The following is a 13,340-nucleotide window of genomic DNA, read 5'->3' as shown; positions in this document are numbered from 1 at the left end:
GACCACATGTCTGGACCGAGTGGAACAGGGACTACCCCCCGGGCTCTTTCGGACCGGGACTAGGAAAGAGAAAGGAATTGGGACTTAAATTAGCTTAGTTGTAGGCGTAGGGTCGAGAATAGCTTTATGTATACAATGTACGACTGTTGTTAAATAAACTACCTGAAAAAAAAAAAAAAAAAAAAAAAAAACTGCTGGAAAAAAGAGATAAAATCCACCACCATCACACCGAACTAAATGTTGAAGCGTTCCGTCAAATATTAAATCACACAAAAACGAGTTGGATGGCAAGCACACGGCGGTTTTGAATCGCCGACGCACAATTTTTAATTCGCCGGCGAAATAGACCACATCCGTGGCCTCTACTCGGGATAGTTCGATTACGGCCGCGAAAATCAATCAAGCAAGCAAAGTGAAAGACATTAGCCGATGTCAAAAGCAAAACAAACTTTGACCGGTCACAGAGCTCTATGATTCGTTTAACCAAATTAGTACCTGTAACTTGACTGTGGTGGCGCTCGGAGCGCTAAAGGGGTGTCGCCAAATGGATGTATGGCAAAATCCCGAAGTGAGACATCTAGGTAATTAATAATCTATGATTTTGGTCTGGTCTAGGCGAGGGATAGGACACAGCACCTTCCTGGTCTCACCCAGCACCATGGAATAAGTGAAACGTCAAAAATTTTCACTTTTTGACCGAGATTTGTTTACATTATCACAGTTTTGGCTCGTCTCGTCTCGTGTGTGCTGACTCCCAACTGTGGTGAATGGCCTGGGGGAAGAACCTGCGTGGGGAGACAACGACGAGGACGGAATAGTCCCATCACACTGTGGGGAATATCAAACTGGAGGCAGTAAATGAAAGCTAATTACCACCACCGTCGCTGTCAGTATTCGTCGTCGACGTGTAATTCGCACGCGAGTCCCTCCCGGTTTCAGAAGTGAAGAGAAAAAAAAGTGGCCCCATTCAGAGTGAAGAGGAGCGATTGTCTAAAGTGCGAAGACGTGGAACATCGAAATTATTTTTTGTACGGTTTTAATTCAACGCTTCTAGAGTATTTCCAAGAATAGTGACTTTAGCAGGTGGAGCATATCAACAAGAATTATGATTGCGAGCGGAAGTGATACCAAAAAGCAGAAAACGGTGAGTTACTTTTAATGGAACCAAATCATTAGCATAAATAGTGGTAAATTATAGAATGAGCATGAATTGTTCGTACTCAATTCGCATTTATGTACTGTACAGATAATCGCGTAACACCATATGGGAGCACATGCTACCACTGTGTTCTAGTTTGACTCAGTCCATGTTTGTACAATGTTGTCTTATGAGCGGTTTTTAAGTATATTTTGATGTTTTGTTCGAAATAGATCGAAAAGATGATAGAAAAAGAGATTTGAAGTTATGTTGGTATTGCACTAAAACAGACTGGAAAAAAAATAATCAAGAAATGGAATTGAACATTCCTTTGGGTTCTGGTAGCGGGTAGTATGTAAATATAAAAAAATCAAAACAAATATTACAAAGCTATTTTTCTCAGTTGTAGTAGCTTATAAGAATGTGTAAGATAATTTCCTGAAAACTTTTGCATTTAAGATACTTGAAATTAGCCCATGCATACAATGCTTCCCAGGAACACTTGACAGTATCGTCAATGGTAATAAAATACTTTTTTTTAATTAACTGCATACAATGAACAAATTCTAACATGCATTATTAATAGATCATAAATCTTTTTGCAATGATGAATCTGCATGATCCGCACAAATTTGGCAGTCATCTGTTTCAACTACATTTATATGAAGCTGTTCAACGATGGCACTAGTCTTGTTGGGTGCAACTTATTGTTGGTTATCGTTCACCCTGGTGCGTTTGCTCTAGTTTTAAAAATGATAAAGCCGTCGTGTTTGAAGAGTTCTAGTGATAAGAACGGAGAAGCGTCTACGGTTGGTTTGCCCTCTTGCATTTTTAAATTTGGTTTCCTTTTGTTTAGATGCTAAGTTCCTCCGAACAGATGTTTTCTGATTATCAAACCACGAAGTTATTTAAAAAAGTGTCCTTTAAAATTGAAATTTGAAAAGGATTCACGTTTAGTTCAAAGTTTTTTTTTATTTCTGCAGATTTGCCACTTTTTTAGTGATTTGAATGAGCACATGCGAGCCAGAAGCTATGCTCGCTCATTCATGAGCATGAGGACTTAACAGGTGACTAATTAGCAATGTAGGTAGATTTTTAGTATTGTTGATGAATCTAGCACAGGGCAATCGAGAAATCAAAAGTGCAACATGGAGCTAAACTTTCTGTCAAGCTGCTGTGAAGTATTCCATGACAGCTGTAAAAGTTTCGCTCCATGTTTCCGGCTCACATTTCTATTTTTAATTTCTGGATTGGATTGCCACTTTTGAAGCTCATTTCATATTCCTGCGATAATTTCATCACGAAAATAGGGCATGTACTCATATAATGTTGCCAGCTTAGTATTTTGTCGAGTTTGATAATTTAAAAGATTTGATTAAATTCCCGATCAATGAAAAATGGCTGATTCACAATATTTGGACACATTTGCTCAGAATTCCTGACACTCTTTTTACAAAGCATACGAGCCACGTAGCCCAGTGGTAACGCTTCCGCCTCGTAAGCGGTAGATCGGGGTTCAAATCCCGGCTCGGACCAACACAACTGGTGATCTTTTCCCTTCTGGAATCGATTGCTTAGTAAAGGGAAGGTAGTGTATCGTCACAAACTGGACCTTATCACGACACCTTAGGGAGGCGACCTATGGAATGTTAACATTAACCTTAACATGTCTAATCTAATCTAATCTAATCTAATCAGACCCTAGCGCAGCCAATCTTTCGAAGGGATCCTGGAGAGTGCCTTAGGTTAGATGACGCCTAGCACTCTTCTTGTCATTTATTAACATTTGTAGTGCACCATTGCATCGAAAATGCATTGAAACATCACAAGCGTTAAAGCGGCCAGGCCTACTGCGTAAAGCCGTATCGCAGAGATGACTCGTAATTGGGTTGAGTTTGAGCACTGAGTGTTCGAACAACAACACAATTCTGAATCGACAGGGGAGGAAGAAGCGTGGGGACACACCACCATACGCTCCGATATTTGGTTGTATTCGTTGGGAGCACCATGCTAAGAAGGTTTGGTACTCCGGGACCCTTTGGGATGGGACATTGTATTTCCACGAATGCCCGGGACACTATTTGCCGTGGTTATTAGGTTTTACGCCGTCGCGGCTAACCTCAATCGTGTATTTCTGTTTGACAGCTCGCGTGCACTGTTTACATAGACTTAGTCGCGTTCGAACGAAAAGTGCTGGGTATTTTTTTAATTCAAAATCGGCCGGAATTACAAAAGTCAAGTGGTAAGTAAATTGTTAGTGAATTTATTTGCAAGATTTCAAGTTTTTTTTTTCAAATTTATTGCAGGGAACCGAAGGCGAAGTGGGCGGCAAACTTGTCTACATGCTCGCTGAACCCGAACGAAAACGAAGCCGTGCTATTGGCGGAGATGGTCAAGCAATGCCTTGTTCCGACGCTCTGCCTGGAATGACCTACAGTGGACCGATCACCAAAGACATGCAAGTCCCAGGAAACTACCGCACCGTGCTCCAGCTCCAGCTCCCGAGGACATGGTCAAGTTCAATCTCGAGCGCTGCAACCTCGCCCTCCTCCACCAGCAAAACACCGGCAGACTCTTCATCGTCCTGTTTGAGAAGAAAAAGAAGCTGCTCTCGGAGGTTTTCCGTTGTCGAAGGCCTGCGAAGCGGAACCACTCCAAAAGAAGCTAAAACGCTACCACCGCAACCCGCTCAGGCCTAGGAGGGTCTCCAGATTGTTAACGGATGTACCGGCGCAGAATGGAGTACGCGTATCGCAAGGAAGGACATGATCAAGCTGCTGTTTAAAAACATTCCGGAGAAGCCGCCGGAAATCGAAGAGCTGGGCGAGGAAAGAGTTAGAATCGTGCAGATGTGTGTCGGAGTTTCGGCGAATCCGTTTGCGGTGCGGAACTATTATCCTCCTCGTGGGCGATTCTTGACGTAGGCCTGACGGAAAAGGACAGTTTGTCCTTGGTTCAAATTAGTACGAACTGGTAGTTCGGTTCAACAAACAACTGGTCTCCGGCACCCATTCTTCGCCAGTTCTGGAATCATGGAGATCGTCTGGTTGCCGTGGCGATTACCAAGAGTGGCCAAAGTTACATGCAGTCGACGATCGACTGCCACGTTGGCGTTGAGGAGGTGATCCCAGGCCCAGGGTGACCACTGAAATCTCATTTTCAAATTCCCTACTTTTTCCTGACTTTTCCAGATACTTACCAATTTTATCTAAAGAATGATTAAAATTATTTTTTATGAAATATAAAATTCTTGACAATTTAAGTAAAAATTACTTCAATTAATTCGTGAAAAATATTACAAAGGGGAAAGCTTTCATTGTTATGAATCAGACTTTTTTTTAAAGAAACATCAAGATTTTGTTTTTACTGGCTATGAAAAAAGATTGAAATTTTTTCAATCTTATTGATTTGTCATGATTTTAGTTATCAAAAAACTTCAAAATGTGTTAAGGAATTCGCTTTAAAAAATTTACCCGATTCCCTTTTCCATCTTGTGAATTTTGATGTTTAATGTTTTGAATCAATGTTGATCGTCGTCGGTTGATCTATAGAGTTTTCGCTTCATTGAAAAACCTATTTTGATAAGACTAATTTACCACTAATTTGATGTTGGAAGACGCAAATCCTTTATACATATTTGTAATAACTTAATCCAATGTTCTTTGCATTTATTTTATTGCAATCTTATAATATTATTCATAATATTTTTAATACGTCAAAAAAATCAAACCATCCACATTAACGACCCCGGGTCTTTTGTGGTCTCTATTGCAAGTTTCTGCTCGAACCTAGGAGTCCAAAGGCTTGAATGAGGAGAGCACCCAAACCTCTTTTTACTCCAAGGAACCTTCCACCCCAGTGTTTGAACTGACGACCTTTGGATTGCGAGTCCAACCGCCGCCAGCGATTCCACCGGAGTAGGCTTGGTTTGGTGTGTTGTTTGTACTTATGGCATGGAGACGACTCCTACACCTGGAATGACTTAACGGCCTAACAACCAAGGCCGGGACCGACATTTTACTTCCTCATCCGATGGAAGGTTGCAGCAGATGGGAATCGAACCCAGAATCATCCGCTTACAAAGCGGACAGCGTAACCATTCGGCCACGTATTTTTAATACGTAAAAGTTATTAATTTAACTCATTCTAAACGAAAAACGTTTGGATTTTAATCGATTTTTTTTTTCGTTTAAGCGGATTCAAATATCTTTTTTGCAATTCCGTAGTGAAACTACTTACTTTTCCTGTTATTCTTGAACGACGAAATAGCCTACTTTTCTGTACCAAAAATAACTTAATCGTATAGCAACACTTTTCAAAATAAATGCTGAAAAGTTCTACTTTTCAGCACTGAAATGGGTGCTGAAAAGTTGAACTTTTCAGCACTTGTTTCGAAAAGTAACTCTTTTCAACATTTTTTTTATTTAAACGATTTATTGACAAAATACATGAAAATTTGACTTAAAATTTCACTCAATGGGTGTTTATTGGAATTGCAAAAAATGTTGTATGAAACTCGTTGCAAAACTTGATTTTTTCAGCACTCTTCGTATTTATCTAACTCGGTGAACCTCGTTGGATAAATGTACGACTCGTGCTGAAAAAATCCTCTTTTTGCAACTTGTTGCATAAACTACTATTAACAAAATTTAAGTTATTCATAAAAGTTTGATGCTGGGGTGTAAAAGTAAATTATGGCCATACATTACAGGCTAGCGAAAATAATAATATTTCTTCCAAAAAATCGTCATTTCATTTGGAATTAGTTGGGCTATAATGTCCTTTTATAAGATTTTACCAAATTTTAGAATATACCCAGAACCTAGGGCTTTTTCACTTTTTTAAAATTAAATATACTTAATTGAATTTTTCTTATAATAAATACATTTGATTTACATAATAAGTGGATCACCTTCAGCTTTAGTTTGCTTTTTGTGATTTAAATGTTAAGAAAACATAATCAAACCTAAAACTAACTTAAACTTACAATAAACTAAACCAGTCCTTGAATCAAGGGGTATTCAGAAATACACTTTATTTTTTCTTCAACGAACTATTCTATATCTATGTAAATCTTATCCGAAACGATAATTAAAACTGATTGTTGGCACATTTATTGAGTTTTAACTCCATTTAATCAAATATATGAAGCTATTTGGTATGAATCAGTGTTTTATAAAATTCAAAAACTTTTGTTAATTATAATTGTTTTTTTTATAATGTTTCAAGTTGGCAGAATTCCTTTAGTGTGTGACAAAAACAATAAAAAATATTTTTGCAACAGTAATCACAATTATAATAATCTCAAATAGCCTTTTCATACTGAAATAGATTAAAATACAGTCGACTCTCTGGCTGTCGATCTTCTCGATATCAATAATTCTCCATCTATCGATGAATTCTTCAGTCCCTTCAATCTACATACTTCAATTATCTTCATTCCTCGATATTTTCCCTTGCTTGAAGGATCTCTTCCTCGACGGTCCCTTGGATTCTGTTTGCTTTAAAAATATCTTCCGGTTGTCAATAATTTCATTTTCTCATGGCTTGCATAGACATTTTTCTTGGCGAAACGAAGCTTTGAAGGGTGTTTGACATTAGTTTGTTTTTGTTTGATGGACGTTGCCATGATTCTCTTCCATAGCTGGGTATCAAGAAAAAAATATTTTCAATCGAGTCTTCATTTTGCATCGTTCTGTAAACTGATGATTCTTTTTCTCGACGGTCCCTTGGATATTGACAACCAGAGAGTCGACTGTATCTATATATATTAAAAGCTTAAATTTAAAGTAAGTTGCAAAAGACAAATTGAGTGAAATAAATTTGAAAACTGTGCAAAATATTATAAAATTATTCAAGAGTTAGAAAATAATGTTAAGACACTTATGTGCTTGGCATTCCCGACTTTTTGACAAAAAAATACAAATTCTCGACATTTTCCTGATTTTTGCGGATCTTGGCAAATTCCCGACTTGAGTGGTCACCCTAAATGATCCTGGTGCTTCAGGAAAACGAGCGAGATGAAGTAGTTGGCCAACGCCAAGACCTTCCTGCAATTCGGATTGACCCGAAGGACCACAACGGAATGCTAATCAACTACAGTCTAGCGGACCATGTCATCAAGGAGCTGCTAAATTATTAAGGATAAATAAATTCTTTGACTAAAAAAATGTTTGATTTTATATGTCAGAAATAAAAACGTCTGATTATAATAAAAGCCAAACAGGATTTTAACATTCCAAGGTTAATAACATCTCAAAAACTTTATAATATCATTACTGTCCATACATTAAACTCGAAACCAGGAACAAGTCTCTAGCTGGTTGTAGATTGAAGCACCCTCGCTGCCAGGTGCCGTAGACCAGTTGTTTGTTGAACCGAACTACCAGTTCGTACTAATTTGAACCAAGGACAAACTGTCCTTTTCCGTCAGGCCTACGTCAAGAATCGCCCACGAGGAGGATAATAGTTCCGCACCGCAAACGGATTCGCCGAAACTCCGACACACATCTGCACGATTCTAACTCTTTCCTCGCCCAGCTCTTCGATTTCCGGCGGCTTCTCCGGAATGTTTTTAAACAGCAGCTTGATCATGTCCTTCCTTGCGATACGCGTACTCCATTCTGCGCCGGTACATCCGTTAACAATCTGGAGACCCTCCTAGGCCTGAGCGGGTTGCGGTGGTAGCGTTTTAGCTTCTTTTGGAGTGGTTCCGCTTCGCAGGCCTTCGACAACGGAAAACCTCCGAGAGCAGTTCCCTGCAATAAATTGAAAAAAAAAACTTGAAATCTTGCAAATAAATTCACTAACAATTTACTTACCACATGACTTTTGTAATTCCGGCCGATTTTGAATAAAAAAAATACCCAGCACTTTTCGTTCGAACGCGACTAAGTCTATGTAAACAGTGCACGCGAGCTGTCAAATGACGTCACGGTGTAAAACCTAATAGCGCCACAACTCGCTCTCTGTAACAGTATTCCTAATTCCAGTCCAAGCTTACCAAGTCGTCATGGCCTAGTGGTTAGCATTTTTGCTTACCAATCCAAAGGACGGAGGATCGAACCCCGCCTCGAGCGACTTTGATTTTTCGTTCACATTCATCATTTCAAATTCATGTGTTCTTAACTTTCTCGTTGGGAGCAGATGGGCATCGAACCCAGAACCATTCGCTTATAAAGCGAACACCGTAACCAGTCAGCCACGGCCGCTCCTTTAACATTAACCTTAACATGTTAACATTAAGTTGAGAATGAAACTGCCACTGAATCCGCTTTGTAAATGCCGGGCCCGATACTCTTCAAGGGTGTTCCCCTCAGGAACTGGGAAAGATTTACTTTTTTATATTTAAACTTTCAAATTTAGACTTAACTAGGAACGGAATTTTTGGGTCATAAATAAGCTGTTTACAGAAAGGCAATCGTTTTTTAATTATTAAAAAATGGTTTTACTTGTGAGCACGCTCATTTATTGATTTATTTATTTTAAATCGACTCCAGTCTATAAATGAGATAACTGATGTACAATCCATCTTAAACACAGATTTGACATTTATTATGCAGAATTATTTACAGGTTGAGGTTGAGTTCACGAAATAAAAACATGATGCAATAAAAATCACAAAAAAACCATGTTGTGTTCCTTAAAAGCAGAGTTGCGACACTGACGCGCTCGTGAGCGCTCGCTTTTCGCTCATTCGTAAGGATTAGCGCTGCGAGCAGGGATGCCAGATACACAGATTTGTCTGTGTTTCACAGACATTTGAGCTCATGTCAGACGTGTTTTGAGGTGCACAGACTTTTTGAAAACTTCATTAAATTGTTATTTTGTAAAAATATCAATCGATAATTATTTCGTTAGTCTTCAAATGCTTAAAAACACATTTTTTGATGGATTTCTGTGACTGTAAATTGATATATTTGAATTTTAGACAAAGGCACAGACAAACACAGACTTTTTCACAGACATTTTAAAAAATCATGTGGCATCCCTGGCTGCGAGAGCTAGCTCACGTTTGCTCGCGCTCACAATTCGCTCATGGAGCGCTCCCTAGGATATTTTTAGCTAGAACTCGTTGTTGGTGATCCGAACAGGATGGCTTTCTCAGCCAATAACAAAATGCTTGTTTTGACAATTGACTTAAATATCTTAAAATTCTAAAATTCTAAGATCCTTAAATTCTACAATTCAAAAATTAAAAATTTTAAAATTTTAAAATTCCCAAAATTCAAAATTCCCAAAATTTAAATTTACAAATTTCTAAAATTCTTTAATTTTAAAGTTCTAAAGTTCTTAGTTTCAAAAATTAAAAACGTAAAAAAATATCGAAAAATTCCAATTGTAAAAATTTCAAAATTCAACAGAAGCTAAAATCACATGTAAAAATAGCTCACGTTAGTTTGTAAAAAGCTCTGTATTTGTTTTGTAGGAATAATTTTAGTCTCTCAATAATTGATGATAGATAGATAAGAAAGACGCATATTAGATTTAAAGAATTTGTTACACCTATTTCCGCTACAAAACCATTTAATAAAAATGAAAAAGTCTTATCATTAACCTATGAAATATTTTTTTAAACTAAAAGTAATGGAACATTGATACATTCAATCCTAATTTAGTGGGTGAAACAAATCTTGAAACTCTTTACAAACAATTTCTATTAATGTATTGGTTTAACAAATATTTTTTGATTTTATAATTTAGTTTAAAACAGAATGCTTCTTTATGTTGATGAGGCACAAATAAACAAAATCATCAACAAAATTTAATTTATCAAACAAAAAAAGAACAAACGGCGACATTTCCATTCAACGTTGATCAACTCTGCACATTCTGCTTTGGAGCGACGACCATTAAACAGGTACCTGTAACATAAACAGATGTGTGGCAAATATGCTTTACCTGTTTCGGCTCACCAGCTCAGGAGCATGCCTTCCGTGAGCGCTCGCTCATTCGTAACCCTGCTTAAAGGATACTTTTTTTAGCTTAACTAAATAGTTTTGCCTTCCTCACCTTACTGAGGAAAGGCTATAAAATCACTTGAAAAATGAACTTCTTAATTCGACCTCGTAGACCCACCTTCACATATACCTATCGACTCAGAATCATGTTCTGAGCAAATGTCTGTGTGGATGTGTGTAGGGTGGACAAAAAAATTGTCACTCGATTATCTCCGGACTGGATGAACGGATTTCAACCGTAATAGTCTCATTCGATCCGTCTTGGGGTCCCATAGGTCTCTATTTAAAATCAGCAAGTTTAGTTAAGTACTTCAAAAGTTATGCTAAAAAAACGATTTTGGCGTATGTCCGGAAGATTGTAAAAATGGTGGTTTTTGCAAGAAACCCTATCATGTTATACATTTTCAGAAAGGTATTGAAAAGACCTTTCCAATGAGCCCAAAACATTGACGATCTGACAATCCTATCAAACGTTATTAGCACTTAAGTGTTATTTATACACGTTTTTGAGGCCGGATCTCAGATATTTCAATGAAAATGATGTTCGGATCCATCATGCTACCCATCGTTAGTTAGATAATCAAAAAACCTTTCAAATGAGCCTATAACATCAAGGATCTGACAACCCTATCATAAGTTATTGGCACTTAAGTGTTATTTATACACGTTTTTGAGGCCGGATCTCAGATATTTCAATGAAAATGATGTTCGGATCCATCATGCTACCCATCGTTAGTTAGATAATCGAAAGACCTTTCAAATGAGCCTAAAACATCAAGGATCTGACAACCCTATCAAAAGCTATTGGCACTTAAGTGATATTTATACACTTTTTGGAGGACGGATCTCAGATATTTCAGTAAAAATGATGTCCGGGTCTATCATGCGACCCATCGTTAGATAGATGTAAAACATCAAGGATCTGACAACACTATTAAAAGTTATTGGCACTTAAGTTTTATTTATAAAATTTTTAGAGGTTGGATTTCAGATATTGTGATAAAAATATTGTCTGAATCTTCCATGCGAACTATCGTTGGATAGGTTTTTTATCAGACCTTGCCGATGAGCCAGAAATATTGAAGGTCTGCGAACCATATCAAAAGAAATGAGTAATAAAGTTGATTTGTTAAACATGTTAAGGAGGAATGTTGCTATTTTTACTGAATGTATTGACTTTATGAATATGAGGAAGGCACCAACCACCTAAAGGTGGATTAAGTAACGTTTTTATTAATAGGATTATTTCACATCCTGATTTGACACCTAAACTCTGACACCAAGCCTAAAAACATAATTTATAAAAACATATCTTTTCCCAATATTATTAACATGAGCCTATTCGAAGCTCTGCTGAAAAAAAGTAACAGGTTGAAAAATTACCGCTCATTTTGCTCAGTGAGCAAAACTGAGCGAGAGCGCGAGCGATGAGCATTTACGCTCATAAAATATATGAGCAAACATGAGCAGGAGCAAACGTGAGCTAGCTCACGTAGCGCTTCTCCTCAAAATCGCAACACTGGTTTGCAGAAACGTAAGCCTGCATTTGGCTTTGTTTGCGAATTTGTCAAACTTATCAAACACAAAAAAGTGCGAGTTTTTTTGTTTGTTTGTTTTTCGTAGTCTAATAGCTCCTTGAGTGTTCCGAATGGGATGATTGTATTTTAATAGAAGTTGGAGACTTTGACTAATGTAATCGGTATAAAATAGTAGCCGCGGCAACGAACAAACGATACCATTATTGACAATCAGTCGCTATCTAATCAAGAGCAATAATTGTCTTTGTAATCTTCGTCTGAATTGTGCATTTTTAATTCTAGAAAGCACCTTATTTTTATAGTTATTTCATTACAAATTGAAAAGTCTCGGTTCAAATAGAACATTTTTTTGGATTTTTTTTTAATTTAAAGCAGAGACATAATTTTGATGTCGAAATAAGTAACACCTTAAATTATTGTGGTTGAATAATTCAGAATTCAATGGTCTGCAAAAAAAACTTGTCTGCAATGCATTTTTTCACGGAGTTGAACTTAGCACCTTTAATCAGCTGACTTTAAATGTGATTTATTAATATGAAACTTAAAAAAAGTTACAACAGTAGAGCAGTAAATCGTTATCTTCGTCCTTACGTAACCACATATTTTCACCAAGTTCCGGGGCCAAAATTTCATCATTTTTTCACATAATTAAAGTTTGAGTACTTGCCGCGTAGCCCTCTTCAAACTGTCCATCAAAGTTTGTTGGCTAGATCCACTCGAACAAAATAATATGCATACGGCGCTGGTCGACGGAGGTGTCGTCCCGATCGTCACCCCATCGGTCGTTGCGCTTAAGCGCCTGATTATAAGCATCTCTCGCGCGGCCAGACTTGGCTTAGTCGTCGGTAAGGCCTCATTTGGAAAGTACACACGCGCGCGCTCGCCGCTCTTCTTCGCGTTCGACTGTTCGAGAGCTGCTTCTTGTGCGGGGTTTTTGGAGTCTCGTCGTAAACACAACTAGTCTAGTGTCGGACTTGGGGCGAATCGGTTCAGTTGTTTTACTGATGGTTTTGCGCGTGATCAGAAATAGCAAAGTGTTCAACGGTCTTTTTTTTGGGGGGGATTCGCGTAAGCTCAGCATCTTCACCTTTGCCATAATTGGACGCCTTACGTAAGGGACAGCAACCCTGCTCAACTCCCTTGGTTGAACTCCCTTTCAAACCCTCCCGGAAGTGTGCGCCTGACCGCAAACAAGCCTGTGTGTGATCTCCACGACGACGACGCGACCTGATAAAAGTGAGAGTTTTTCGTGCTTTATCGCGCTCCAGCTCCAGCAGCCTCAGAAGTGTTTTTGTGCGCGCGCACTCAGTTGAGACGAAGAGTAGAGAGAAAGGAAGCAATAATGTTTGTCAAGCGAAGGAAGTTCCCCAACTCCAACAACAACGAAATTTTGAACAACTCCAACTACGAGAAGCCGAAGCAGCAGGTGGCAAAATTGCGCTGCACCAAGCATAAAGACTGCAACGGCGGCACAAGTGAGGTAATGTGCGATATTTGAACTTATTTTGCATTTTTGGACGAGGGCACTGTTTAAAAAAATACAGTTTAGTATCAGAATCTATCTTTGAGTTGCAATTTAGTTAATCTGCTGTAAATTGCAACATTCAAATTTTAAATTGAAATTCAGCAATTTTCCCAGTGACCACACTAAAGCAATCACTTGTATACGAACAGGGCTCGAGGGATGGGCAACGTGTACAATAT

General features: G+C 38.2%; 1 protein-coding gene across 2 annotated transcripts in view; it reads left to right on the top strand.

Moving 5' to 3' along the window:
- The first annotated feature begins 689 nt into the window (after window positions 1-689).
- Window positions 690-13,340, top strand: part of LOC6037587 (bifunctional 3'-phosphoadenosine 5'-phosphosulfate synthase) — a 29,173-nt gene continuing 16,522 nt past the window's right edge. The window contains exon 1 of one of the 2 annotated variants that reach the window (XM_038266082.1): window positions 690-1,144. In XM_038266082.1, coding sequence (XP_038122010.1) covers window positions 1,106-1,144 — 39 coding nt within the window. In that variant the 5' untranslated portion in view covers window positions 690-1,105. Of the gene's footprint in view, window positions 1,145-12,527; window positions 13,117-13,340 lie in introns of those variants that run through there. The other variant, XM_038266081.1, reaches the window with a different exon arrangement.

The sequence above is a fragment of the Culex quinquefasciatus genome, chromosome 3 (assembly GCF_015732765.1).
Source record: "Culex quinquefasciatus strain JHB chromosome 3, VPISU_Cqui_1.0_pri_paternal, whole genome shotgun sequence".
NCBI classification, from domain to species: Eukaryota; Metazoa; Arthropoda; class Insecta; order Diptera; family Culicidae; genus Culex; species Culex quinquefasciatus.
This window is presented reverse-complemented; position numbering and strand designations above follow the sequence as displayed.